The sequence below is a fragment of the Mustela nivalis genome, assembly GCF_964662115.1.
Source record: "Mustela nivalis genome assembly, chromosome: 20".
NCBI lineage: Eukaryota > Metazoa > Chordata > Mammalia > Carnivora > Mustelidae > Mustela > Mustela nivalis.
The window spans coordinates 22050154-22076927 of NC_139039.1; the positions used below are offsets into that span (position 1 = coordinate 22050154).

The following is a 26774-nucleotide window of genomic DNA, read 5'->3' on the forward strand; positions in this document are numbered from 1 at the left end:
CATAAAAATACAGGTTTTTATCTCCCTTTGTAATCAGTTTCTTTTGAAACAAAGAAAATAAATGCTAATAATTTGGAAGAAATTTATCTTTGGTTTTAACCAGAAAAATTATTTAAGGTCTATATTTAATTATCTTCTGGCTACTAACTCCTTTCAACTTTTGAAGACTTTTTAAAAGATTTAATCAAGCACTTGGGGTGCCTGGGTGGCTCAGTTGGTTGAACATCCAACTCTTTATTTCAGTTCAGGTCATGATCTCAGGGTTATGGGATGGGCCTGCATCAGGCTTGGGCTCTGGGCCTGGAGCCTGCTGAAGATTCTATCTCTCCCTTTCTGTCTGTCCCCCCCCACCACCAAATTCTCTCTCTTCCTCTGCCTCTCTGCCCTCTCAAAAAAATTAACGAAACACCAGATTTTATAATTATTTAACAGTAGCTTCAATTTTAAAAAATTTTCTCAATTCTATGTCAACATGTTCATTACTTTGAAAGTTACATTTGCCTGTTAAGGCATAATTCAAATTCTGAGGGTAGCCACCATCTAAACAGCTCTCCCGATACCAGACAGCTAAGCATCCTAAAGAACTTTGTATAAGGACAGAGTGCACTAGGGTAAGATCACTGCAAAGTTATGATGTGGATTTTAAATTAAAATGATATGGCTATCAATATTCTTTGTTTACATTTGTATCTATTATTTATTTTAATGTCTATTTCTCATAATATATTCCAAAAATAATATTTCTCAACAAAGTATCTTCCACCTTGTCTAAAAAATCAAGTACATGAAAATTATAATAAAGACTGTTTGCAGTTTCTACAGATAAATTCCATGCATTTTGGTGATTATATGATTTTTATAAGGATTTTTCTTTTATTTTTATCATGTAAAGATCTAAATTCTACTGATCAATTGAATACTCAAGCATTCAGTATCTACATATCACAAAACCACTGTTGGAAAGACTATGCTAGAAGGAGTAAGTACATACATGAATAAGATCATTTACTTATTAAGATGAGAAAAAAATGTCCACACAGTTAATTAATCAGAATATGATACACTTTTTGAAAAAAACACAAAGATAACAGTTCAGAATATGATACACTTTTTGAAAAAAACACAAAGATAACAGTTAGGATATACAGAGTAGAGAGCTTCAAATCCAAGCTGTCTGGCTGCACATTCCCTTCTAAAATGACACCAGACTGTCAAGAGTAGGTTAGTGATTAGTGAGATTGCTAGGTGATGAATAATTGCATTATAACTCTAACGATGGTAAAGCTTGATGTAGGGTCTACTGAAGTTCAAAGATAATCTCTCTGAAAACAAACAATATGAATTTAATAATATTGTGAGATAAAAATTTAAGTTATTTTTAGTAAAATATTAATAATGGTTAAAGCTATTGAGTACTTCAACAAAAGTAAGGTATTGTGAGCTCATTATCTTCTCAAGCAATCCTTATAATAAATACATAAAGTTGTGTTTTTTCCAGTTTTTACTGGGGATAAATTTAAGGTGATAAAATTGTTTAAATTAAATAAAAAAAACAAAGAAATTAGTCAAGTTCAAGCCTATGTAAGGTGGAGATGATGGAGCCAAGGTTGAGGCCTGAGCCATAGATATATTAAATTCTTTACTTTCTGGTGTTTTGGCAATGTCATCCTTAGGTGCAAAGCCAGAAGTTATTTTCTCCTTTTTAGGTGTTGAAGGGACCAGAATATAGTGAATCAGGAAAGTACAGTGACAGTAAGAATAAGATCACTTTCAAATGTTCCTGCAGAGGAGAAACCAGATTATTTCACTATCTCATAAATTATTAATGGTTTTGGTACATGCATATGAGGATCAGACTAATTATACTGACTATATTATGCATCTCTGTGTATTTTATAACTACATGTAGATAACATGTTAGAACTTGAATATTCATTTCTTAATTCAAAATAGGAGAAATAAAAGGAGGGACAAATGGTCATGGTAGAGTGAGGTTAGATTCTAAACACAATACTGCCCTAACCCTCCTGTATTTATAACAGGGGAAATCTATTCTTCTAGCTTAAATGGAATAGATTTATATGACCCAAGTCATATATTTTATAGAAAATATAAAAGGAAAACTTTGAGTCTGAGATTCAAAACTTTCCAACATTAGATATGCATATGGCATAAGTAATATCACAGTTAACTTTGGATGGCCAGTTCTTTTATTTCTAACCATGCTATGAAGACATTTTTTAAGATTAATGTTGAACTGGGAATTATGTTTATGATAGAATTTATTTCTATTGTTCTCAGTTAGACCAACAGTTGCTTTAGGTGTTTCCATAGCAACTTCATGGGGAACATTTCAGAACAGTTCCTTCCAGCAGGCATTTGAGAATATATATGGGCAGTCACTGTGTGAAATTTAGTCAAGAAAATCACTCAGGGACAAAATAATATTTTAATGTCATGTGTCACTTTGTATATTCTTTCTGAATTACAGGGATTTTGGTCTCCACTCTCTTTCTGCCCACTGCTCAGGCGTTCTTCAGGCTTCATGATGTCTGGAATTTTTCTTTTACCTTTAACATCTCAAAATCTGAAATTTTACTTTCTGATGATAAACCTATTATCAATATTTCTCATATTGAATTCGATTGTTAATCAATGATAGGTTGTCAGTCCCTAACCCTATGCCATTTTTGCTGTCTAACATTGGTATTCTGGCTTTACTTGTCTCTACCCAATGAGAAAAATGATGGTTAGGCATTTGAGGACCATCATTTTTTGCTATGTTGGCATGCCACATTCTTATCATCTTCGGCCATTTCTGCTTAGCAAATCCTCAGTATTGAGTCTCTCCCTGTTAATTCTGCCAGTCTCTGTTCCTAGATAGGTATGGTGTTGCCATATGATACTAATTAGAACCAGCAAATGGGTGACTGTGTAGTTGCTGTCTAAATCAGAAACACTTTTCACTTTGAAAATGAAAGAGGATATTATAAAAGTGGTATAAACCAGCTCTGTCTCAGAGAAACTGGGGTGTGTCCTTCCAATGAAAGTAGACCTATTTTCTCATCAGAGTAAGTCTTCCATCACTTCATACATGAAATTCTTTTTATTATTTTTTTAATTTAGACAGTTCCCTATCAGACATTTCCAGTGTGAACTCTAAGTTTGAGTCTCAAGAAATGAATCCCTTTATCCATCCCAAGTTTAATTCAACTGGAAGTAATTATTCTTTCCTTCCATTCGAGGATTGAGACCTTACCATGTCAAAAGATCTCTGAGTAGTCATTTTCCTTGTGTGATTTTTTTTTAAAAAAAGTCATTTAATTCTTACTCAAAGTTCTGTTCATTGTTATATTACTTCAGTGGCTTTCTTTTGGGGAGGAAGGTGGAGCCAGGTAGTAGAGTCGGGGGCCATCATAATTTCTTGGTTTTCTTCTTACACTCATCATAGCCTCCTGGGATGTATGAAATGCTTCTGGTCATTCTCTAAGAGTTTCTCTCTGGTTTTATAGACATCTTTTTGTGAAGGACTTGCTCCTTCATTATAGTAGATATAAGCGTGCCTTAAGCAATTGTCCCTCTCCAATCTTCTTTCTTGCATATGTGCTGGTGATAGAGAAATATCTGAATTTTCATTGATATCTCAAAGTTAGGAAGTCCAAAGCTAAACTCATTTTGCCAGTGAGTGTACAAACTTCATTATTCCAATTTTTAAAAATCACTGCATTTCCTTATTGGGTCATAGTAACAAAACTGGGATTAGTCATAAATGTCCCTGTTTTCAGCATCTCCAGATCAAATTAGTCACCTGGTCTTGCAGGCTGTTCTCCCACCACACATTTTTTTTTTAAGATTTTTATTTATTTATTTGACAGAGAGAGATCACAAGTAAGCAGAGAGGCAGGCAGAGAGAGAGGGGGTGGGGAAGCAGACTCCTTGCGGAGCAGAGAGCCGGATGCGGGACTTGATCCCAGGACCCTGAGATCATGCCCTGAGCCAAAGGCAGAGGCTTAACCCACCGAGCCACCCAGGTGCCCTACACCACCACACTCCTTACAGTTATTACCGGGTTGTGCCTTCTTACTGATATTCTGTCAGTTAGCCCCACATAGTGCTTCTACCAGATTAATCTTAAAGCTTAACTCTGATCATTTCAAGCCATTAGGCTATTCAAGAAATTTTTATGTCTCTTCTTCTTTTTGTGTAAGTACAGACTCATTACCTTTGCATTCATGGCTTTCCTTTCACTGGCTTCAAAACATACTCCCAGTTGTTTTTTCTCACAGTAGTCCATATATCAGTAAGATTGTATGTCATGCTATTTCTTAATGTTACAGAACATTCATTCTGTTTCTCCTATGGACAGCTCCCGTTGAAACACCATATTCTCATAGTTCATCTCTTCCATGAGAAATTGTTCACTCTTTCATCAAATCTGAAATCTTTCTTTAATTCCTATTAGCACTCTGTTCTTTTAAAATTTATTTTATTCAATCTCATAAATGTTATTTAAGTACTTGTTTTATCCTCCTTATAGAGTGTTGTTTTCTAAAGGAGAAGATATAAGCATTACTCATGGTTTGAATACAGGAACACCAAGCTTATTTACACTAGCCAATTATTAAGTATTGTTGAAATTGTGCAAATGTGACTATTTGACTACTGTAGAAATATGTGATAACTGTAATGTAAAAATATTGTTAATACTCTCTGCAAGCAAAATTGTTTCTAATAGATAGAAAGAATAATTATACCCCCAAAATAGTTAAACTGGCTGATGCATGAAAAAAGTACAGGATTTTTTTTCATAGATAAATCCTAATCTTTGATAGAGCTAAGAATAGATATCCAGTCCTTAATATACCTTTTTTCCTGTTCACTTTAAACAGAGCCCTCTGTATGCATGCAAACTGCTGCAGTCATTCATGAAGTAGATTCAGACTTTCATTTTCCTTAAATCATCACTGATTTGAGCTTACTGTTTTCTCAGTTTAGCCCTAAGAAAATTATGGCCAGTTATTCATTCTCTAATTAACCTAAAAGTGAACTATATTTCATTGCTTGTAGGATGGTATGGGAAATCTGAGAGTCACCAAGAAGGGAATCCGACTTGAAGGTATATCTGAGTTTCTACTTCCATTGTATGTGAAAGAAATTCATTCCCGAAAGGTATGTGATACTGGCTTTGGCTTACTGTAAAAGGTAATTTAGAGGTTATGTTTTAGCTTGAAATAGGAGGCTAAAACCCCCTTATCTCTTCAGTATGCATTCAGTTTCCTTAAGCTAAAGATTGATTTGAAGAAATCAAAACAGTGAAACAATTGAAAAATTAGTGGAGGTTAGTTTTAAACTGACAAAATTAGAGAACCATTTTGAATTAAACTGCAGTGTTGCTTTGGTTAAGTTTATAAATCCGCCCCTCTGTTTTTCAATAGAAGTAAAAAATACACAGTTGTAGTAATTTCCAAAGGGGCATTTGATACATCATGAGTAATTTTTGCAGGAAACATTGACTTGGATAAATTATTTTATTTTAATATATTATAAATCTTTTTAGCTCAAATCAACATGTATTTTCTAAAAAAAGATGAGGAAGAGTCTTAGTATAGAAATTTTATTTATTTCTGGATGAACATTATTTAAAACAAGTAAGACTATCCTTTCAAGTGTGTGTGTGTGTGTGCGTGTGCGCGCACTGTGCGCGCACATGTTCCTTGTGGGTATTTTATCACTTAGCAGCATGCTAAAAATCAAAAGATTATAGCTTAGCCCTTGTGTATTTTGGCTTCAGGGTGTTAGTTTTCAAAAAGTAGCAAGTATTCTTGGGTCCATGAAAAGAAAACTAGAATCTTTCAAATCTATTGTGCAAATGTGTGTATGTATGGAAATTTAGTAAGTCAGAAAAAATGGAAAACTTGTTATTATATAAAATGTGGAAAGATTATTAACCTTACTTCATAAATATGAAAGTCTATTTTAGGCTAGAATAATTTTTAAATATTACCAATATATTAGCAAATGGGTTTCATAGTAAGCCATAGTTTAATAATTTGTTTCAAAGCCATTTTCCCTTAAACATCAAAGTGAAAACAAAACAGGATTATTTTTATAAAACTTATTAGCTTAATTACCTTAACTTTAAATGTTATTTTGTTCTATATAAACCTGCAGAGCTTCACAAATGCATTATATTGGTTACCACTCTAGGTACTAGAATTTTACATTGAAAGATTACTTGCTGGATTTTGGGGAGACGAACAATACGATAGACACATGTATGGAAACCTGACCTTACTGTAAAAACCGATTAAATTTAGAGTTAAAAAGTTGTATTTTTGTTTTACTTTCTTCTTATAAAAACTGAAAGACTAACATGCATACCCAAGTCAGTGCCTTCCCCCTGATTGGATGTCACCACCACTCACATATTTACTCATTTCTTCTTGTGGTTGACACTATTAAACTGTTGAGTATTTGAGGAAGCGAAAACTTATGCATGAAAATCAAGACATTACTTAACACAGGAAGGTGAGAATAATCTTAGGCAGGAACTTCTTCGAAAATGCATTCCACTGACAAGTCCAGGGACAACAAGGGTTTACCTTCGCAGTCGTTTAGATCAATTTGGATGGCTGCCTGGGAATCCAGCTTAGAGAAGAGTTTAATCTTCTCAGCCAGACATTTTTGAGAGTGTAACAACAGTGGTAAACCAGGACTGTCCTGGGAAACGGGGATATATGTTTACACCACCTGTGGACCAAATAAGAAACAGTCCACTAATGTGTTAGCTTAAGAGTATGAGCTGGTGGCAATCAGGCTCCCTAACCTTCATCCCTGGGAAGTTCAGAACCTCAAGTTGATAAGCATTTCCAAAACCCTCTGTGTTGATTGAAACCTTTATGCTCCTTTCACATCCCATACCTGTTGCTTGGCCTCCCATCTCCTCTCTTATCTTTTGCCTCTCAGCGACAGCGAAGCCTGGCACAGTGAGAGCAGGTAGGACCCTGTGTCCTCAACAGTCAGACAGGAGGCTGGGAATGACAGAAAAAAACAGATTCGTTTCCACTTTGGAAATACACACACACTATGAACACAAATAAAGAGAAAAACATGTCTTTTATAAACAATTCCTGGGTTAGGATTCTTTTGTCCATGAATGTATGCAATTGTTCATTCTCTGCCGTAAAGCCTATTCACTGTTTTAAAAAGCCTAGCCACAGTTTCCCTGAGTCTGAGTTTTCTTAGTAATTAAGGGAGTTTCAAAGAAACTTATCAAAACACTGAATCTTTAGATTAAGAAAGAATACCAAAATTTCAGTAATACTACTAGAAATGAGATTTTTTAAAAGCCCATTAACATTTCAGTATTTACATACATTTTCATGCATTCAAATATTTTTATGATAAAATGTTAAAGTTCCAGTAGGACTAACTTAAGGAAATCTGCTCAATTCAAAAGACACTTAGAAAGATTCACTTAAGATGAGAAAAATACTACTACTATGTACAACAATTTTAATTTGTGTGTGTGTGTGTGTGTGTGTGTGTGTGTGTTTTCCTAAATTAATGCCAGTGGGTAGCTTTCTTTATATTTTGTTAGTATTCCACTCTGAAATAAAGAATTTTCTTATTTAAAGTAACTTCCTGGTTATGTAGGAATTTAATCCCATACAACTAGACAGAGCAATCTCTATTAATCAAAAAAATGCAGTTGCCCACAGACATACATCTGATCTCCTAACCTAGTAAACCATGTGCTGCTTCTACTCTGAGCTAACTGGTCCCCTGCCCCAACCAGCAGATATTTGAGTAGATAGATAGATAGATAGATATTTGAATTTATTATTATACATCACAGTTTACTCTCTTCTCTGTGCTTTAAAAAAAAATCAACCTTTTTAAAATGGTCCATTACTATCAGTACAGAGAAGAATGTTATATTCTATGTTTGAAATACCTGAAGAATTCAGTGTATTTTTCAGAATTAGCAAAATTATTTTCAGGGAGTAAGTACTTACTGAATATTAGTGAAGTTAAATATATAGTTTAGATAGGAAAAGTACAAAGGATATGGGATTTAAGTCTACCTTACATAAATGATAACAATGATAATAAGATTTTGACTCAGTCTTCAATGCACATGATCTAACATGAAGTCAGAATCTTTGAACTGTCAGGAAATTAGGACATGTAATCATCAGGCTTTTTTCCCCCCAGGGTTTCATGAGTCCAGAGAACTAAGGTGGTTAAATTATCTACATTTCACTGATTCTTGCCTCAAAAATTTGCACTGTGCAGTTCTCTAGAACTTTTTGTTTTACCTAGCCTCATCTGGTATTAACTGAACAGCTCTCTTGTTCATTTTTTTCTGCTCAAATGTCCTTAATTAAGGTGGCACCTCACTGTTGCCCCTATCCCAGCATCCTTCATCAGGATCTCATAATTATGCAGGGAACCGCTCCCCAATAATTCCAATTCCTGTACCTCCTCAACAAAGCAAAGTGAAATTTGAGCTCTTGGGACTCGTGTGTTAGCACAGCTGGGAGTAGGGCCATGTTCTCCCTTTCATGTACAGTCATTTCACCTGGCTTCACAGCTGGGATGCTCAGTTCTTGGCACAACCAATTTTTGGTCTTGTGTCTTCAATTATTTTTTATAGATTTCAGACACAAAGCCCTGGGGCCAGACAAACATAGCAAACTTCTTCCCTGTATACACAACATACCCGACTCAGGTACTTTGGCAAATATCCTCCATGCAAACCAGTACATACAAAGATATCTGCAAGCTTGTGTAATCATTTTATTATCATCATTATTATTATCATTTCAGTGTTTAAGTGTTTAAATTTTAAGTGTTTAAGTGTGTGTTATTTTACTATAATGTCTTTATTTAAGTTAAAAGCACAAATCATGCCTCAAATGATTACATTCAGAAAAGCAGCTATTAACATATGATAAACATCATCCCAATTAGATAATTACACATCCACACAAATGAAAGGGTAAGTATGGGAAAGAGACATGTACATGATATTTTTAATTAATACGCTATACATGCTTTAATAAATGAAAAATCTGAAATAAATGGGAAAACATTGCTGAACTTAAGTATTTCTTTATCATAAGGATGTTTTTAAAAAAAACTTGTCTTTATGGTTAAGAATAAAAGACTATGAATGTCATTAAGAAGCTGGATGCATTAGCTCCATGTTTTAATTTCAGACAGTGTTCATTAACTCCCTGCAGTGCAGTCTGAGGTGATTAGCTCCTCTCCAATTTCTCCTTACCCCTCTTCATTTTCAGGGTTTTTTTTTTTTGTAATTATATTATTTTAACTTTGTCAGAGTTCATAATATTTACATTCTGTTCTGCAACTTTAATTGTGTTGGCACTTTGGTCTTAATTCTACAGATAGATGGCTTTGGTACTAACCATCAGCTTCTTTTATTATGGCTTCTTCATGACTGAGTTCATTATTCCAATCATTTCCTCCTTACTTGTATTTCATTGTTAATTAGTTTTGTTTGTTAATCCTTGAAATATTTCATGCTGAAGGTGTCTCACTATTGTCTCTATTCTTTTCTGGGAATATTACTAATGGTTCATCCCTTCTTTTCCTGTTAACTAATTGCTCTCTTAAATTCCACCACTGAATATTGCCATAAAAAGTCTTCAGGCAGCCTGATATGTTTCTCCTGCTGATGACACAAACTTTCTGCCTTGATGCCAGATACATTTTTGCCATTTTATTTTAAGGAGGTGTTGTCAAATGTATCTCTCAGTGTCTTTCATTTCCATATGTTTGGGGCTTCACTTCAGAGAAAACAAAAATTCTTGTGTTGGATCATCTTTGTTGTGCACAGCTATAATTTCTTTAATTATTTTTAAACTCTTTATTTTTCCTCTGAATGCAAGTAACTGTTATTATCTGTGATCTTTCTTCCATGTCTTTATTTTTCTTCACATGAATTTTGCCCTTGCTCTAATGCTCTTATTTTATGTATAAGGGTGTTCTGATTATTGGAATTTTCCATACATCCGTAGTCTCCTTGTAAATGGTATTAGGGTATTTTATTGTCTTTGAGCTATGGTTTTATTAAAATTAAAATTAATCATTCTAAAACTTAAAGCACTTGCCTGACCTAGTTTGATGATCTCCAGTGAGTCACAATTTGAGGTAGGGGAACTACTGTCTAGTTATTGTTTCATCAGTGAGATGGTTGTTGGGAAGGGAGGATAGATGGATATTGCTTTCCTTTCGGAAGTACTACTAAATGACATGCCAACTAGATGTGGACTGCTTAAATTCTGTAGGTTTTAGTGGCCCTTTCTGCCTCTGAAGAATTTTTCCAGTGCTGTATTTATACTTGGTAGGCTTTTTTTTAGTACCACCTACCTTACCACCTTCTTTTCCTCTATCCACATAAGTTTATTTAGGTTAGACTTCCTGGGGATAAAAATATATGTTTATAAAAAATAAAAAATTAAAGAAAAAAGACTTCTCTGAAATATATTAATACTCCTTCTTTTCTTCTGGCGATAGGGATGAAAGTAGGGTAGGGATACATGTTCTAAGGTACTATGAAGTAATTGGTTTCTTTTCTTGGGTCCAACTTTTTCAAGTTGATAGGGTAAGCTTAAATCAAGAAATTGTTGGCTATTCCAAGAAACAAATACTTTTTAAAAGAAATATTTGTGGGATGCAGTTAAGATCAGTTAAGCATCTGCCTTCAGCTCAGGGCATGATCTTGGGGTTCTGGGATGGAGCCCCATATTAGGCTCCATGCTCAATGGGGAGTCTGCTTCTCTCTCTCCCTTTGCCCCTCCCTCCTACTTATGCTCTCTATCTTGCTCTGTCTCTCTCAAATGGATAATTAAAATATTAAAAAAAAGAGAAAGAAGTGTGGTTTAACTTTTTAAGTAGTAAAGAAGTTTCTGAAAACTTTTCTATTTGAATGTATAGTATTAGGTGAAATCCATCCTTCCCTCCCTCAGTCTTTTCTTTTCTTTTCCTCTTTCTTTCTTTCTTTCTTTCTTTCTTTCTTTCTTTCTTTCTTTCTTTCTTTCTCTTTCTTGGCCAGTAGTCCCTAATACTATAATGTGAATAGTCCATATGTCCTATCACAGATTTGAAATATGGCTTTCTCATACACATTTCTAAATGTACCTGGATTTATTTCTGGTCTCTGTTCTGTTCTATTGACATACTTAGACAAAAACCAAACTTTAGGAATTTTTTTTTTTATTACTGTGAGAGCAAGTTCTTTTTTATTACCCTTTTTCAGAAGTTTTTGCCTATTGTGCGTTTTCTTTTCCAAATGAACTTAATAATCAGCTGTCAAGTTTCATAAAAATTCCTCTTGAGAACTTAATTATGGTTAATTTAATTTGTGAGAAATTGACATCTTTATAGTTTTGAGTTATCCTATCTAGGAACATGGCTTCTCTTTTGATTTTTGTGTTTTTTTAGAACTTACTTTGCATTTCTTAGGAACATTTCTTAAATCTTTTTCATATAAGTGTTACAGATTTGTCAATCACATTATGGTTCTTACTGCATATAGGAATGGCTTTTCCATTCACTTTTCGCATTGGTCTTTGTGCTTATATAAAAAAGCTGTTCTTTTTTGTTGTGGATATATTCTGGTCATTTTCCTGAAATTTTACTGTTTCTATTATATTTAAAATCATTCAGTGGCCAATAATGATTTTTAATAATAACAACTAAGATTCAGCTTACACAAGAGCTCTTGAGTCAAATTCCTGGTTTTAAATCCTGGCTCTGTGAGAAAGCAGTTGTGACTAATTACCTTATTTAACCACTCTGTGCCTTACTTTTATCATATGTAAAATAAAGTTCACAGTGGACCCGAATGTTTTTATTATTAAAGTAATAGTGTCCAGCCCTACTAAGAGAAATATAACTTCTAAGGAAAGCCAAACGTTACATTAAATGCTTTGCATATTTTAGCTCATTCATCCTTACTATGTGATATCTATTATTATGAAAGACAGTATATTTTGAAAGAGTTTAAGGATTTGCTGACACACTGTAAATAATAAATAATAAGAGATAATCTAATATTGTATCATAATTTTTTGTTCTGAATATTTACGATTAACCAATTGGGGGAAAGTAGGGAGAGGAAAGATTGTGAGCACATTTTTGGAACTGTTGATTTGCCCAATAGGAGAGCATGGATTTCAGGTTAGACAAGTGGATCCATTAAGTCTGGATTTCATGTTGGAGGTACAAGCTAGAGATATAAATTAGAGATATTGTCTGTCTTTCTTTCTGTCGGTGTTATCTGTCTTATCTATCTGATTTCAGACAAGATTAGACAAGAATATCAAGTAAGTGAGTGTAAATAGAAAATTTAAGGAAGTTTATTGGAAGAATCCAGGGTATCCAAAACTGAATAGTTTAGAAAGAAGTGGAAGAACCAAGTACAGACAAAGGAGAGGATACTGAAGTAAGAGGAAAACCAAAAGAATGTGGTATCTTGGAAGCAGAAAGAAGAAAGTGTTTCTAGGTTGATATAGTGAAGAACTGTTCCTGATAGGCAAGTAACATGAAGACTGAAAATTTATCCTCCCATTATTAGCTTGATTATACCTTAGTCAGAAATAGTTGTTTTTTTAAAACTACTTATTTACCTTAGAGAGAGAGAAAGCACAAGCAGAGGGACAGAGCGGGGGTGAGAGAGAATCTCAAGCAGACTTCCGGTGAATGCACGGCCCAATGCAGGGCTCAATCTCACAACCCTGAGATCATGACCTGAACCGAATCCAAGAGTTGGACACTTAATCGACTGCACCACCCAGGTGCCCCAGAAATAAAATAGTTTTTTATTACAAAAATGGTTTTTTTTATCACATTTTAATTTATCTATTAATATGACTTTTATTTTTTAATGTATTGATGAAATTTCATGAAAAGATATTCAAACATCCTTTATTACTGGGATGATCTTTTTTTGTTGTTCGTGAGGTAGCAATTTTTTTTTAGGTAGTAAATGTTTATTAAAGAATCCTGAACATTAAACTTTGCACTTTACAAACCATTTTAATACATATTTCCGTACTTAATCTATACTGCTATCCATGAGGAGATATTGTCTTCATTTGCATATGGCAATCCATCTGCCTTAGTTCACCCAACGTAAATCTTAATACTGTGACTAGAATCTCAGTCTTCCTGTCTTGATTCACTGCTTATAACAATTCATTATACTCTCCAAATTAATCATTTTTTACACATTCTCCAGGAAACCCACATTTCTATTTCCGTGTGTAGAATGCTGTGCTGGATGCATGGAAGAAGGCACGGGGACAGTTTGAGCGTAGTAGGTAGTAGACCTTATTTAGGAATAAGAGAAAAAATAATACCATAGGAAAAAATATGTATATATTTTAGGAACAAGGAAATATACATATATATTTAGGAACAAGAAAAAAAATAATACCATAGGAAATTTTCATTAAACTGAGAGACAGTTTGAAGTTGCAGAATATGTAAACGTAAGTGAAATTACTTATCAAGGGAAGTATTCCTTGGACTTAGAAACAACAAAAATAACAACAACATCAACAATGGCAGCAACAAAAACTACAGAGTGACTCCAAAAAATACTGTGTATTTTTTTCTAGAGTGGTGATTGTCCTCTCACTAGTGTAGTCTCCCAGACTCCACTGAAGCCTTGTGGAGAAATCAAGATTTTTTCATCACTTCATACTTAACCAGCTACCTTTATAAACAAACATTAAACAAGTTACATGGTTCTCTTCTCTACCAAGACACATCCACACACACACTCAGAGCCCTTCACTTACTACTTTTCAAGAAAATATGTAAGAAAATGACACAGCAAATCAAGAACAAAAGAGAAGCACCCATTAGCTCAGGTTGCTGTTATGTACAGAATCAGAATTTTCTTTGGTGGGGAGCAGGTGGAGGGCAATCTGTTGCAAAGAGCCTGGAGCAGGGATATAGTAAACATAGAGTAAAATTGATATGCTAGTAATTATTACACATCTCTTAATGCTTTACAATAATCTGATATAACAATATAGTTCAGTGTTAGGAATTACCTGCCTGAAGGAACACCAAAAATTAAGCATCAAATATTTGCTCATTCATCTCCAATAGCTCCTGCTACCAATTATTAAGTACTTCCCAAATGTTAACTGCTATGTGAAGGCCCTGATATGCATGCTTATTTAATTCTCACAGCAACCCACATGAAGTAGACATTATTACATTCATTTTACAGATGAGAAAAAGCATGTGGCTTAAAGCAGTTATATAATTTACCAGAGAATTACAAAAAGTTGTGGGACAAAGATCAAATCCGGGTTTGTCAGACTTTTATAACCCATACTCTTAACTACCTGGAAATCTCTACATCCATGAGTGGAATAAGCCAAGTCTTGTCAGGAAGAAGGTGAAGGGGACTTCTCCAAAATTCCATTATTATTGAATATGTGAAACATCCCATACTTCCTATAAAGTATGTTTTTTAAAATCCTTGCTATAGCATTGATTTTAAAATAGGTACTTAGGCTCTTTAATAATTTTTCTTGCATGAGATAAAAAAAATAGACACTTGAACACCACTTTCTAGCAACTGGGATTTTGATGAGGTATCAGTGTCATTTCTTATAAACGAGCTAAAAGAAATTGTACTTCAACTAGATTTCTTTACTACCACCAAAGTTGTATCTACATTAGTGTGTGGGCACACAATTGGTATATAGGATCATCTTAGTCATGATGAGGATTTACTGAAAATATCCAAAGTTCGAGGAGTAGACCACAGAGAAAATATTAGCAACACATACTCTAGCTCAGAGTTTTTCAAACTTTTTTTAATATAAGCCACAGTGAGAAACAAATTTTACACTGTAGCAGGTATACACTCTGACTTTTTTTCTAATCTACTATATTCTAGTGGAGTCATTCTATTTGAACTTTGATTGAATTAAATAATTAATATTATATATATGTATGTGTATATATATATACATATGTGCGTGTATATATATATATGCATATGTGTGTGTGTTTGTATATATATCTATATTTGTTGCAATCCACCAAATTGATTTAATGGCCTTTTAATGTGTGTGATTTGAAAAGCTGCCCTAGCTATTAGCTCTTCAAATATTATGTTCAATTTGGCAAGGCATTTTTTCTTTTCTTTCAAGTGTCACAGATGTAATGGATTCTACAGTGGGGAATATATAACACTTTATTTGAATTTCAAAGGAAAAAATACAAAAGGTATAAATACCATGAAAGCACCAATCCTTTGTTTTGACCACTCCCTCCAACTGTGTCTGGTAGATTAATAGCCCAGTGAAATTTTTAAACTTATTAGTATGTGTGTGTACAGAAAAATATATACTTAGTGAATGCTTATTTTACTGAGAGAATGGATGGTTAGTATATTTTAAAAATATAAATTAAAACCACGCAAAATGATGTTTCTCTGTCATGTTAGACAAATGGAATAGGCAGCCCTACTAGCCCTAATATTCTGTGTTTGTTTCAAAAGTTTTTAACCAGTAGAAACATGTGGTGACTTAGATCCTGGAATTGCCATGTATAGCATAAGAAATAGTAGCCATATTAACTTCATACTTTTAAAGAAGCAAAATATTCCTTGTTTGCATTCTCTAAAAAGAATTGAAGAGAATAGACTAATTTGGAATTTTCAGAGCTTTATGGGTTTATTAGGATCCTGTCTGTACTTGAGCCACAAAATGATCTGCCTTATATTTCTTATAACTATGTTGTTGCTTGATGAAATTGTTTCTGTTAAAACAGTTTTAAAACTATTGTTGAGAGTATAAGAAGTTCAGAGTGAGAGAGAAGTTGTTGGTTAAACAACAAAAAAGTTTAAGGGTACACTGCCCAGGAAGTAAAAGTAAAAAGTTGATAAATAGATTGATAAGTCAATAAATAAATGTAAAAGCAATAGAGATTAGAAAGTATCAGTGGCTGAATAAGACTGTTGAAAGGGCAGCTTAAGCATTCCTCCAGACCATAAACTCATGGCAGAAATCTCTCTCTTTTAGAATTATTAATCAAAAATAAGTTAGTTATCTTGGGGTAATATTAATATACATATTTGAAAGGAACGTTCAATTTTTTTTTTATTTTATAGAAAGTAAGACTGGTTTTACTGAGGATTTGGGTTAGATGGCAGATGTGTTCTAGCATTTGGGTAAGCTCAATGTATAGCTCCACAAAATTGGAACATTCCTCAAAATACATTTAAAATACATATACAATAAGGTACCTGGATGGCTCAGTGGGTTAAGCCTCTGCCTTCGGCTCGGGTCATGATCCCAAGGTCCTGGGATCAAGAGCCCACATCATGCTCTCTGCTCAGCAGGGAGCCTGCTTCCCTCTCTGTCTCTGTCTGCCTACTTGTGACTTCTCTCTCTGTCAAATAAATAAATAAAATCTTTTAAAAAATACATATGCAATAGAGAGTATAAGATAGTTTATCCCTTGTAAACATTAAACTTTATATCCCAAAAATACTTCAAATATCAGCTTAAAAATATTTGAGGGGATATAGTTTTAAAAAATATTTTAAGTAGTTGCGTGAGCAAAAAAGCATTTGAAGAACAAATGTATAAAGGAAAGGGGAACACTGATTTGGAATGCAGCTTATGGCTTTATACACGCAGGGTTTGAATGCTAAGGAATTTGGAGTTTATCCCTAAGGCACTGATACTCTAAACTGCAATATTATCTTACTTTAGCTTAGTATACTATATTTCAAGTTAATGAAACACATTTCTTTAAAAATAATAAGCAGATTTTTCATTAACTGGAAAAGCTTTTCATTTTTACCCATTATTTAGGGTTGCTGTATTTTAATATGGTAGACAATCATTCTTTTTAATATTTCTGAGACATAGAATGTTAAAAGTTTTATTAAAAGGCATTACACTGAACCACAGATGAAATATGTTTTTTAAACAGAAATACTCAGTATCTTAATACTAAAATCCATTACTTTTAATTATTACAAATTAAAATATTCATATTTACTCAATTGATGGTTTATAAATGATTTTTAGATATGAGACTGTTCTTTTAAGTGAGATCTCGCAAAAAGTAAAAGCAGTATAATGCAAATGGAAATGGAGATCTGGCCCATCCATGAGAAGAATCTGTTGGATCTCTGATTCTCCTGCATTATCCCTGGAAAAACACTGGTTTTCACGAATATTTTTAGTGTCATCCTACATCTTTTTCATTGTACATTCAGGAGAGCTATCACAATAAGATCCAGTTACAAATACTGTAACTACCTTTCTGTCCACATTTTATCATAGTATGCTTCCTCATCACTGTAAAAGCTCATACTTCATTATAGTCACGATTTTGCTTTTTCAGATACTTCCCCCTTCTCTCATTTTCCTTTGATTTGCATTAATAAAATAATTGAAAGATTTAAAGTATAATCTCTACTTGTTAATTTTCTATCTCCAAAGCAGTTGAGATCTCTTTTGAAGTAAAAGCAGCCTCCTATAAACCAGAACCTGCTTTAAATAGCACATATGTGACAAAATAAGTAATCTTTATCACAAAATTACCAAGATATATTAAGATCCTAAGAAAAGAAAGAACAAGTTCATTTGATGTAATTTTGGTTTTATTAATTTTATTAATGCTAAATGTAACATTACTATTACAACAAATCTATATGTTGCCCTTGGTCATCCTGTGTGTTAGAAACTTAAAGTTAGGTCCTGCAGCTTTACAAATTTGGTTAGTACAACAGTGGTTTTGGTTGAATCTTTAAGATTTTTTATATATAGCTTTAAGTTTTGTTCTATAGCCTATGTTCTATAGACATCCAGTTATGTCTATAATAGTTGTATGGATTTCCAGGGAACTTAGGACCTCTCGCTCCAATTTTCTGTCACTGTTGAACCTTTTGGTTTGTTTTCCCCCTGTATAATATGAAAGGTTTTACTTCTGCTGTGACATTTACCCAAATATGGATTTCTTTCATTTCCTGGATTTCTGTATTTTCTTAATCCTCTGAAATGAACAGATATATTCACACATGATTTTTTTTTTTAATTCTGTGAAGACCTCACAAAAGTTTTAAGGAGATGGAGTATTTACATTTTGATATGCAATATGGTAAAATGCTTTTATTTTACAGGATGTCTAAAATTTCATTTAACATTGTTTATATATAGGTATTAGACATCCTAAGATATAAAAGCATTTCGTCATACTACTGAGTCATTCTTGCATTTCTGTCTTATTTTTCTTTCCCTCCCTTTCAATAACAACAACTGGAAAATTCTTCTATGTGAATATATGTTGTGTATTGTTTTAAAACAATGGAAAAAGATGGAAAATGCCCACCAATTGGTTAGTAGAATTTATATTAGATAATGAAATGAAACACGAGAACAGAATACAAATTTAGTTTAGATGCTTCAGGTTTTTTTTAATTATTATAACAAGCAGATGTCACAGGCCAAAAATTTGAACTGATTTCAAGGCCCTAGTTTTCACACTATCCCTCGAGATCCCGGAGGTTATTGTAATTTTTCTCTCTTTTCTTTCTTTCTTAAAAAAAAGGGGGGGGGGCCTAAGTCAACCTACATAACTGAGGAAAGGAGAAGAAGAGTGGAGAGAGGGAGAGAAAAACTAGAAATTACTGGAGGCATTTGTCAGATTCTATAAACATGGATGGGGCAGAAAAATAATTATGTATTCAGATTCTTCTCATAGATATTGAGATATGCAAAGTAAGGTTTTGAACTGTTAAAATTTACTTTGTGCTATGAACTGTTTCTTTGACCCTGACACCACTCTAAGGCTGAATTACATGGTTTTAGTCTTTAACCAGGTCACAAAATTATTATTTTAGAAATTTAAATGTCTCAGAAATAAGGAAGGAAGCAATAAGAGGCATGGTTAATTAAATGTCATAGCTTTTGTATGCCCTATAGTCACTGCATCATTGCCTACCTATGCAGTAGTTATTAGTTAAGTAAAATTTATTGTAGCAGTATTTTCCCCTGATAAAATATTTAAGTTAAGTTCATTTTAATCTCTCCTTCTTATTTCTTGAGGTGTAAATTGTTGCAAATAATGGTCTTCAGTAAATTTTAAGTGTAATTAGTAATTGTCTGCCATTGCATTTCTTCCTAGGAAGTGTTTGTGAGGTGGATTATATTTCTGTTATTCTTACTTTATTCTGAAGTAGGAAAAGAGAAATTTAACATAATTATTCAAATGCCTGCATTTATTGCTTTTTGATCTTTTTAAAATCAATCCTGAGGTAACACTATGTCCTTCTTGCCCCCTTCATCTGTCTATGATTTGCAAAGAGCATTTCATGTTGCATTTCACTCAGCGTACTAGTTTCACTATCTTGGCTTCTTCTTCCGATCATGAAAATCTAAAGGAGGGAAATAGAGTCAAAGTGCTCTTGGCCATACCAGATAACACAGTTGATCAGAGAAAACTTGGGAAATCATTCAATATAGCAAAATTCTTTGCAGAGAAAGTAATTCTAATACTTCCAAGTGCTTTACACTTCATTTGACATAATGTTTGATTAGCTCAGTAGTCGTTCAAACATCTAACCTTGTATGTTATCTCAAAATTCATGAAATTAGTGGACAGGTATATGGTTTTAATAGGGAAGTATATAAACTATTAATTTTGGTTAATTAGGAATTTTACGTCATACTATAATGTCACATTTAACTTAATTGTTTGCTTTAATCATATTGTGTTATAGACTATTTTTTGTTGTTATGATAGCTATGAAAAATAGTTTAATTGCTTAAAAGCAATATATGAAGGCTGATTGAGATAACCTTTGCTAAAAAAAAAAAAAAAAAGCTTTAACATGAAACTTAATACCTTAAAATCATAAGCATTTATTATTCCTCTCAAATTGTTGCATATCCAAGCAGTTTTTCTGGTTTGTACTGACTGGCCTGGGAATGGAAAATCTAGAATGTCCTCACAGTCCTCACAGGTATTTTTCAGTTGGCTATAATGGCGGAGATAACATTACATATGGTCTTTCATCCTGTATATTAGTCCTGGCTTGATCGCATGATAATGCAATGGTTCCCAGCAGTGAAAGAAGTCAGCCCTTTGTGCACGTGCATCTCAAGGCTCTGCTTATGGTCAGTTCGTCCATGACCCATTAGCCTATACAAGTCACAAGATTGAGCTCAAATTCAGTGGAGAATTTGCCTCTGTCTCCTGATGGTAGAACAGTAAAGTCAGTTTACAAAAGATATACACCCATGGGAAGAATTTGTGGTCATTCTGTAAGCTACTACTGAGGCTATCATTATTTCTGGTCTTAATAATTTTATAATACTTTCTTTTATTTTGTAGTTGACATTTTCTTTTATTTTGTAGTTGACATGTAGTTGACATCTGCCAGTATGAATTTCAATGAAAGATTGAGTTATACACTTACACAATTGTTTTAAAAGTAACATTTTCAATTAAAGTTAACATGAATATTTTCACTTAAAATCAGATAAGACTCCTTGATTTTTGCTGTTTTATATTTATGACATTGAATATGTGGAAACTCTGGTCATCAAACTGTTTTAGAAGTCTTGGTTTGGCAACATTGAATCTTTCTGGAAGTTTTTAAATAAGATATAAATATTAGAAATGTTGGATATTGTGATCATATCAATAAGTATAATGTATGTGGCATTACTATGATTTATATGGCATCTATCATGCTAACCAGTACCCATCTCTTGGAATTTATGTGATTATGTTTTCCTTAGGATAGTAATAATAGGTTAGTTGTTGATATTAATTGTCCTGTGAAGGTTTATAGCTTATCTTTATATTATATTAAAATAAACACTAGCAAACATAAGATACATGTCAATCTATTTGATCTAGAATCTTTACATAATAAAGTAATGTAAGCTAATAATAATACTTTGTATGTGCTGCTTGTCTCAAATTTGATTTAATGAATATTATAGATTTTGATGTAATTACCAGAGTCTATATTCCCAATTGTTATTAATTGATAATTTCACTAAGGCTAAAATCTCTAAACTTGGTTCTCTTTCATTTTCTATATCAGGCAATGTTTTACTGCTATAATATAACCAAATTGTATTTATAACAGTGTGAAAATAGGTGTGCTATTTCCAGACTTCTAATTGAATAGCTAATTGAATACTTTCTTATTGAAGTATAATTGAGATATGTTATATTAGTTTTAGGTTTACAACATAATGATTTGACATTTATGTACATTGTGAAATGATTACTACATTAAGTCTATTCACCATCTGTTCACCATATAAAGTCACAATTTTTTTTCATAAGATGACTTTTAAGATTCACTTCATTAGGGAGAGGGTAGTTGGGTTATGGACATTGGGAAGGTATGTACTACGGTGAGAACTGTAAAGTGTAAACCTGGCGATTCACAGACCTGTACCCCTGGGGCTAATAATACATTATATGTTACTAAAAAAATTAAAAATTTTTAAAAAAGATTCACTTCATTAACACTTCCAAATTTGCAATACAATATTATTGACAAGAGTCCCCATAATACATATCCCCAGGATTTATTTATTTTAGAACTGGAAGTTTGTCCCTCCTGATCTCCTTCACCCATTTTGCCCAACCTTCCAAACCTCCTGCCCTCTAGCAATCATAATTTCGTTCTCTGTATCTATGAGTTTTGCTTTGTTTTATTTATTCATTTTTTTTAGATTCCAGATATAATTGAAATTATTAATAGAAGGAAGGAAATTATAAAGAAGATCATGGTGAAAATAAATGAAACAAACTAAAAAGATAGAAGAGATCAGTGAAACTAAGAGTTGCTTCTTTGAAAAGATAAATGAAAATAACCAGTTTGTAACTAAACTCACTAAGAATTAAAGAAAAAGCTCATATAATAAAATTAGAAATTAAAGAGAAGTTACAGCTGATAACAAAAAAAAAAATACAAAAGGTCATAATGGACTACTTTAAACAAATATATGCCAACAAATTGGACAACCTAGAAGAAGTGGACCATATATTCTAGAAATATATGATCTTTCAAGACTGAACCATGAGAAAATAAAAATCTTAATAGACTAATTACTAGTAAGAAGATTAAGTCAGTAGTCAAAAAATTCCCGACAAACAAAACTACAGGATCAGCCGGCTTCAGTGGTGAATTCTACCAACATTCGAAAAAGACTGAATACCTGTCATTTTCAAACTCTTGCAAAAAATTGAAGAAGAGGGGATGGGCCAACATTGCCCTGATAGTAAAACTAGACAAGGACACACCACACACACACACACACACACACACACAACTGCAGGACAGTATCACTGATGGACATAGATAGGAACAAGGCACGGATACCCATTCTCACCACTTTTCATCACCATAGTATTGAAAGTCCCAGTCAGAGCAGTTAGGCAGGGGAAAGAAATAGAAGACATTCATATTGGTAAGAAGTAAAACTATCACTACTTGCAAATGACGTGTTTTTCTGTACAGAAAACCTTAAAGACTCCAACCAAAAAGTTGTTAGAACTAATAAATGAATTCAGTAAAGTTGAAGGGTACAAAATCAATATGCCAAAATATGTTGCATTTTTATATAGCAACAATGAACTTTGAGAGAAATTAAGAAAATCCCCTTTGCAATTAAATCCAAAAGAATAAAATGTGTAGGAGTGAATTTAACCAAGGAGGTGAAAGACATATACACTGAAACCTGAAAGACATTGATGAAAGAAACTGAAGAAAGCACAAATAAGTAGAAAGATATTTCATGCTCATAGATGGGAAGAATTAGTATTGTTAAAATTCCATATTACCTAAAGCAATATACAGATTCAATGTAATTCCTATCAAAATTCCAATGACAGTTTTCACAGAAATAGACTTACAAGTTTCATTTTGGCCACATTTTTGGAAGTTAAATAAATCCCCCAAATGGATACTGCTTTACCATAGCAATGGGACATAGAGCCATATAATTATGAGGTATATGCATTTTAGATTTATTCTGATAAAAAAATACCCTCATATTTTCATTTGGGAAGATGATATTGTGATATCATTTATAGGTGACTTTATGATTTTATTATTATTTTTTTCACAAACACAAAGCCAAATTAAAAATATAGTAGACTAAAAAAAAAACTATAAAGACTGTATGCATCATCATTTTCATTATAGCATTTCAGAGAAATACTAAGAATAAATTAGGAAATTAGGTTTTTGATGTCTTACAAATGTCTTTATTTATTTTAGAAAAACTCCATAACTGTTTGGTCAGCTAAGGGAATAATTTCCCTCTCACCTATGTAGTTATAATGTAACTCCATTTATTATTCTAGTAATAAAAAATAAAAGTCTCTGGCATTATTGTAATTCCAAAAAAAAGATTGAGCCAATAATGAAATGAACATAAACCAATTCTTATTTTTTATTTTTAGAATGCAAAATATATTGATTGATATTTTGCTACTTAATGTAATTGGTTCTCCATTATTTCCACTGACAATCCAGAAGACTTAGATGTTTCAGGATGTCACTGTTGATGTGTTATGCTTCATTAGAAGTTTTTTTAGAATCATTCAGTTGTAACAAAAATACACATTTGGAGTACATAATTTTAGTTTGTCACTTCTATGAATCAACTGGCTCATTGTTCATTGAAGCAGTGTTTGGTTTTCTGTACAAGTATTTAAATAAGAGGACTTCTCACCTATGAACATCCGTCTCATGTTGTGTGTGTGTGTAAGTGTGTGTGTGTGTGTGCACATGCGCACATAGTATTAGTTTTTTAATAAATCCATGTCCTTTACATTTAGAATATCTAATCTTGATATTTACTTTTATAGGATAAATGAAAAGTTATATTTTGTTTTTAAAGTAACTCTATCTTCTGTATTTATGTATTTGTCTCATACATTTTAGCTAGTGTTAGCTTCCATTATATAATGTTTCTTATTATGATTTTGCTTTTCAGATAATTTGAGAATACATTGCAGTAGATTATTCCTCATAGAAACTGGTTCCACAATATGTTTAGAGATTTTAAATAGGTTTGTTTTATTTTATATTTAAGATCTTTTTATTTCCCAAATCCTCTCTGACAAAAATGCCCACATAATATCTCAGGCAGCTAATGACCTCTGATGAAGGTGTTGTAAGACAAAAGGAGCATACTAAACAGAGGATGGCTGAAACTGGAAAGTTTGGGGTCATGTTAATTGTCTCTCTGAACTTGAATCACAAATTGAGATTTAACTGACTAAAAAATAGAGAGCCATTAAATGATTTTTGAGCACTTAAGTGATGTAGGGTTTTATGCAGGAAGATATTGGGGGAAAATATTCGTTACAAAAATAGCATTAGTTTGAGATAGCTTGAGTTTCCAGAGAGACATTTTGACAGAAATATTCAGCAGGCTTTTGGCAGATAGAAACTCAGTCAAACATAAAGCTGGAAGAACAGATGAGGAAGCCAGCACACAGTGAAATGGTCAAGCTCTTTAAGTGAATGGCAACTGAATGAAATTGACGAGAGACAGAAATACCTGATAGATGTTGGAACTTTGAGAATGGTGTTTTTGTCAGAGGAAAAAGACATCCTTATGGAACAGTAGTTAAAGAAGTAGGAAGATTAAAGGATGAAGCAAATAAAGTATAAAAATGTTCAAAGTACATAGTAGAAGCTTCTCTGAAAAAAAAGTACCAGGCAGGTAAAAATATACCTGGTTTGATAAACAGGAATATTAAGTACCTATTATAAGGGTAATCTAATCTGCATCTGTAAAATTATATATTCAATCAATTCAAGAAAAATTCCAAATACCCAGCTCAGTGTTTTCACAGAAGTTTTAAATTTCATGTTAGAAGAGAAGTTGTTTTTCATTTTGGAGAAATTATATAAAGCAAAGAGAGAGCCTAAAAGTAGTAGATCAGAAAATGCTTTCTAAGTTTTAAGAGCTGGATTTAACTTACGAAGTTAAAAAATAGTTGTTAAGATAGTGTAATAGATTCTTTCTCACATTTGGGTCTAATTATAGTGATGCATATGCCTTTAAATTGTAATCTTAGAGAAAGAGAAGACATTTTATAGCCATAATGTCACTTTCTGTACTCTCTTGATGCTTTGTGTGTGTGTATACAGGTGTTTGAAAAATCACCCTTTGTAAATTAGTGACTTCTTTTAATTAGTGCTTATGAAGAAGTTGACGTATATTTCTGAACAATTGGCAGAAAACATCAAAGAACTGTCAATGAAAGGCAGCCTTTGGAAAGAGGATCTTGAAAACATTCAAACAGCTACATAATTATAACTTTCATCTGAAAATACTTGGTGCTTTGAGTTTAAAAATCTGTTTTCTAGGGGCGCCTAGGTGGCTCAGTGGGTTAAGCCGCTGCCTTCGGCTCAGGTCATGATCCCAGCGTCCTGGGATTGAGCCCCACATCAGGCTTGCTGCTCAGCGGGGAGCCTCTTCCCTTTCTCTCTCTCTTTCTGCCTCTCTGCCTACCTGTGATCTCTGACTGTCAAGTAAATAAATAAATAATTTTTAAAAATCTGTTTTCTAAAGGAGAAGATGAACAACAAAATAAAGTTATAACTTAAAAACTTTGTGTGAAGGATCACATGATCATTAAATAAATATTAAAACCAGTTTCAAAAGTTTTCCAACAACTTTTAAGTTATTCACACCAAAGTACATTACTTTTCTAACATTCAGTCAAATGCATTTGGGGTTAAAGATATTATGATGAATGGATAGAGGCATGTCAAAAAATAACTTATGTTAAATAAAATTATTCTCATTTTAGGAGAACTAAAGTTGAAACACTAAGAAATCTCTTTCTCTCTAGATTCCATACTGAACCTATTTAAAAAGCCTAAATTTTATTCTTTTGGTTAAAGGCCCCTATGAAGTTTATTGTAGTGTATTCTATAAGATATCAAAATTAAAATAGGACAAAGATGAATCTGAGTGTAAATAGGCAATATTTTATAGTTAAATCAAGAAAAGGAGTTATCAGACATTTCAAAAGTTACCTTTGTGAGATCTGAATTCTTATGCAGGTAGAAATTGTATTATGAAATTCCACAATTCTGTCTTTCTTCTGTCAGAAATCTGGAGTCAGCTCCATGCAGAAGGGAAGAAGCTCTAAAGAAATACATATGCATAGTCTTTCAATTTTAATAATTGTACATCGAAGGATTTTATAGCTAGATCTCAAGAAGGTAGTTTGAAGGCAATAAGACTAGAGAAGCTATACACAAGATCTGAGCATATAGTAAATGATCAATAAATGGATGATGATAATGATGATGCCGGCATGTGGAGCGCCATGGTCAAGAAGGAGTTCTTGAGACGTTTTAGAATGCAGAGTGGTGCTTATACTATAGCACAGACCCATGGGCAGATAGAGGTGCCCTGTGATTGTAAGGAGTCATTGATGACAGAGTTTTCTGTCCTATGGAGGTGAAAGTGACATTGAGGCTCCAGGAAACTGCGTCTATAGGTTCCTGGAAGTCTGGCTATTATTACGATTGTGTTTCTCTTGTAAATCATTAAGACAGTTATAAACTATAGTGGAGTCTCATATCCTGCATGACTGTAATCTTTTTCAGGTGACCATTTATTTCTCCCTGCCTTTGTTCTTAAGGCAGTCACAAGTGCTGGAGAAATGTCATACATACCCCACCTTGAGGGGAGTGGGTT

The 26774-nt window shown here is 33.0% G+C and overlaps 1 protein-coding gene across 7 annotated transcripts in view; it reads left to right on the plus strand.

Moving 5' to 3' along the window:
• Positions 1–26774, plus strand: part of SGCZ (sarcoglycan zeta) — a 1087941-nt gene that overhangs the window by 872730 nt on the left and 188437 nt on the right. For all 7 annotated transcript variants that reach the window (XM_082715514.1, XM_082715520.1, XM_082715515.1 and 4 more), the window contains one exon: positions 5068–5169. In XM_082715514.1, coding sequence (XP_082571640.1) covers positions 5068–5169 — 102 coding nt within the window. The remainder of the gene's footprint in view (positions 1–5067; positions 5170–26774) is intronic.